The sequence below is a fragment of the Helicoverpa zea genome, chromosome 1 (genome assembly GCF_022581195.2).
Source record: "Helicoverpa zea isolate HzStark_Cry1AcR chromosome 1, ilHelZeax1.1, whole genome shotgun sequence".
Lineage (NCBI taxonomy): Eukaryota > Metazoa > Arthropoda > Insecta > Lepidoptera > Noctuidae > Helicoverpa > Helicoverpa zea.
The window spans coordinates 10198183-10202567 of NC_061452.1; the positions used below are offsets into that span (position 1 = coordinate 10198183).

General features: G+C 43.7%; 2 protein-coding genes across 2 annotated transcripts; one reads left to right on the plus strand and one right to left on the minus strand.

Moving 5' to 3' along the window:
- Positions 1–3: 3 nt before the first annotated feature.
- Positions 4–721, minus strand: LOC124633430 (mitochondrial cardiolipin hydrolase-like). Its single transcript, XM_047168649.1, has one exon. The coding sequence runs from the start codon at positions 719–721 to the stop codon at positions 116–118; it is 606 nt and encodes a 201-aa protein (XP_047024605.1). The 3' UTR covers positions 4–115.
- Positions 722–961: 240 nt separating this feature from the next.
- Positions 962–4008, plus strand: LOC124633438. The gene is made up of 5 exons (XM_047168662.1): positions 962–1251; positions 2094–2243; positions 2656–2856; positions 3124–3468; positions 3675–4008. Exons 1-5 carry the CDS (start codon positions 1060–1062, stop codon positions 3837–3839), a joined length of 1053 nt encoding a protein of 350 aa, XP_047024618.1. The 5' UTR covers positions 962–1059; the 3' UTR covers positions 3840–4008.
- Positions 4009–4385: the final 377 nt, after the last annotated feature.

Below are 4385 nucleotides of genomic sequence, written 5' to 3' on the forward strand. Positions count from 1 at the left end.
CTTCAGACTTTTATTTACATACCCAACACTACAATGATAAAGTTAAATAAAATTAAGAAATTAAAATACATATAATAATCAACAAGAAATATTAGATAGATACCAATTAAATTATTTACACTTGGTCAGTTTTAGTGGGTGTCAGGTCAGGGAAGGAATTCCAGACTCTTTCGAATTCCCTGTTCAGAGCAGTGATGAGCGCTGGGTCGGAGGAGAGCAGCGTGGCGTCGCGGTTGCAGTTGAGTCGCGACGTGTCGTAGTCGAGCGCGCCCAGCGCCGCCACCGCGTCGCCCGCGCGCCCGTCCACCACCACGAACTCGTGCGCCAGCTGCACCGCCGGCCGCATCACCTTCACCTCTATCCCGTTCTGAGCAAACAACTGCAGGTTGTGGAAGTCCTCGCTGCTATGTATGACAATCCTCACGCTCACTTTATTCTTTTGACGAACACTGATCAGACATTTGGTCAAAGTATCGCTGGTGAGGCTGGGCACGCACACGTCGACACTGCTGCTCGCGTGAAGTATGACGTAGTAAATACAAAGCAAGTTGTTCAAGCCTATTTGTTTCTGATGCTCTTCGTTCTCTGCTCCGTACAGCAATATTTCGTTGATAGCGCTATCACATTGATTGTTTCTCCTTATTCTTAACATTTTTAGACCAAGTTCATAAATTAGCGATCCACCATTGCTCAAAGCTGACTTCCAGGCTGATAAATTCATTTTTTAAATATATTTGCACGCGCGACCTTTACAACATTGGCAATTGATTACTTACTCAAAAGAAAGGGTGGGTAGGCAGGTCCATAGAGAATAAGTTTGTATCCTACCCACATAAAAAATGATATTAAACCTGTTTGTTGATTAATGCAAGTATCTACGACGTTTAGAAAAATAAAACTATTTGACAGAACAGTTGAAAGTGCAGGTTTTGACGTTTACTTTTTACACTAATATTTTTAATGTTTTTTAAGGAAAGTACTCTATTAGTGTAGATTTTCCGTGTGTTATCCCCTTCGTTTTATTATTTCGATGGTGTGGACACTGCTGCGAGCGTAAAAATGTCGCAACCGCGAATGCGCAAAGTGGTGGCCAGCGGAGACGCAGCGCCGCGCGCCCGCGCCTCCGTCACCAAGGCCTCGGGAGACTCGGTCGCCAGCGCAGCCCGCCCCCACCCAGAGCCTCTGCGAAGTAGGAGCAAAAATAAAATACCCAAAAGCGTGCGCTACGATTTGGAGAACGCATTAGTCAGTGTAAGTGCCTTCTTAATAAACATAGCAACTAACATGGGTAGCGTTAGCAGGTTCTTTTTCAGGCAGTTGCGATTTCGCTTAACCTATTTATTGTTGTGTGAGCCAAGATTATGAAAATGCAGTTTTATCAATAGCTGAAAAGTTATGGGCTGCTCATAGTACTTTTGTCTGACTGATAAAGGAGATGTTTATGTTTCTGATCATAAATATTATGCACTCCATTCAGAGTGCTTTAATTCTACTATACACTTAACTGTTTACTAATTTAGGTACCCCTCATTTGGGCGTAATGAATGAAACAATATGTTTTAAGCCGAGCTACATTTTGGTCAACTATTGAATAGGTTGTTGTACTACTGTTGCTTTTGAATGACGTTCCAGCTATGCGACGTATGGTTCGAGGAGATCAAGCCGCACCTGGTGCGCAACAACATAAAGCTGCACGTGCACGGCAGCAGCGCGGGCGGCGACCACGAGCGACCCGCGCCGCCCGCCGCCCCCGCCGCGCCCGCCACCCCCGCGCTCCCCGCGCCCGGCTGCCTCCACCTCGACCCAGGTGCTGCCCCCGATGTACGAGCCTCGCTCCAGCTCCGACATCCTACGATACCGCTCATTTTATTTGACCTGCTCAATGATAATACAAATACAAGCCGTTCGCAATGACTCGTATGGCGACCCTTCATCACTTTGAATATATTTTACGGAATAAAAAATTTGCGAAATTTATATTGCTTGATTGCTTATATCTAACTAAACAATTGACGCCGTTTCGTGCTAGAGATAATTTTTAAAAGTGATTGAAAGTTTAATTACAAATAAATGTATTTGCGTACTGGGGGCAGCCTCCTCAGCCGGCGGCTGCGAGCTGTGCCGGCTGCTGTTCAACGCCGCGAACTGCATCGAGAGCGCGGTCCACCAGGCTGCCCACGCGCAGCCGTCGGCCCCTCTCGCCGCTGCTGTCAGTGCCGCAGACTCCTCGCGATTGCACGCAGGTATTTACCTACATTGGCCTTAAGTGCTATTTCTGTTTACCTTCAATTTCTTATGGCCTAGGTACGTCATAGGCATTGTTTTTTCGAAAGACATTTAACTTATCTCATACGAATACGTCGACGCCCGCCGTGCAGACGAAAACTAACAAGGATGATTTCCTGACTCGGCATTGGAGTGCCGGTTGAGGTTTGTCCAGTAGACTGTTAGGAAGTGGCTGGAATGCCATGCTATAGTCTCTAATCTAAGCAAACTGTGTTATCCCTGTCATACTGTCGATATCATCCCTATTCCCTATGCAGATATGTATATGTATATCTTTGCAGTTACATCATGACGTAGTACCTACCTATTAAGTAATCTGTGGTGTCAATATCTACCTATTCAATGGATACCTCGTGTTATAATTCTCAGCCTCAACCACCCAATTGTGAAGAGGAGCAAGTGGAGCGGCCACGCACCCGTAGGAAAAAACGCAGACAACAACCACAACCCCAGTTGAGCTGGCGAGTGCCACGCCTGTGCCGGACCTACAGCGTCCCGTCTCCGGCCGCCACCGGGAGTCGCATGAGGAGGATCGCATCGCAACCGCCGCAGCACCATAGTGACCACTATGTAAGTGCTGTAGTTTTTTCATTTGCGTTGCAATTTTAGCAGTTGTCAGTTTTTCGAGTTATAGTTTCACCACCTTCGTAGCCGCAGCTAAGTAGCTTAAAAACTGATTGACCATACCATCGGTCGTGTTACGACTTATTAGTTCTAAACGAATGCATACTTAGGTAACGGTAACGATTGGCGAAAAGCAAGTGTTGATCCGTTTGGAGGACTTTAGTTAGGACATTGAATTGGCAACCAGTTAAATATTTTTTTCTGAAATTTTAGTTCCAATTCATTAAACCACGCCGAGAATCGGTGATGAAGAATAAGACAACTCAAACGAACAAGGCCATGTGGTGTGTAGATAAGGGCTGTCAGAGTGAACAATCGTGGATGCGTTCGCGTAGACGTAGCCCCGATTATTACGGCCGTCCTTCGCGCAGCCCTGGCTCCCGCAGTATGTCGTGTAGCCCGCGTGTGCGAAGCTTCCACAACCGGAGCCCCGCTTCGCCTGAGCCTGTCCCTCGTCCTGCCGAGACGTCCCCACCGTTGTCTCTGCCGCGAAACAACATCTATCGGCTCAAGCGACCAGAACCCACTGCCTACGACACACGTGGCTTATTCCAAGATGTAAGAAGCCCCGCTCTATTTCAACAACCTGCTCACTATCAGGTCTAATTTGCATTTATGTCATCAATTAAATTCATTTATAAAACAAATATATGTATGTGTAGGTAGATCATTCCGACATTTTAGCAAATCGAATTCACTTTAATCCACTTAATAATTAGCTATTTATTTTTTTTATATATCTATTCTGCTTTTTTTTTCGACAGGAGTTAATAGATATTATAGGAGAAACAAATGATAAAAGGCTAAGATTGTTGTACAGCAGTCCTGAGAAGGATGATGATGATTATCCTTCGTATATGAACCTGTTTCCACTACACGCCGACCGACAAGTGAAGCCCGGTGGTCCGAAGAAGATTCCTTGGAGATAAGACTACATAAATTAAGTTAGCAACTAATAGTGGCCAAGCTCGCTGATTATATAATATTATATTTAAACATTCTTTAACTGTATTCCTTTATATACCTGTAACTTAATTTCATAGAAGCGAACGTTTGTTGTTATTGATATTTTATGTATTACGTCATTTAAGCTGTTGGTTATTGCGTAATATTAATAAAATAATGTATTTAAACAGCATCTTATAATTTTGTGTAATACCCCCCACCTTTATATAGGTAACCTTTTGGCTCATTATGCATATCAGTCAGTAGAGTCAGTGCTCAGTAGGTGTGGGTAAGTGTTAGGGGAAGCAATAATTAAATACCTTTCTGAACGTCCAAGTTGATAGAATTTCTTTATTTTTGCGTAAAAAACTAGGATACAATATCGAGAAATTCAATATTGATATTTTTGTATGGATTTTCGATTATCATCATCACATCATCGATGCACACATGACAGTCCTTCATGCAACGATTAAAATTTTTGAAACTTTTCAATTCAATTTAGGGATATTAAATAATAAAAATATATC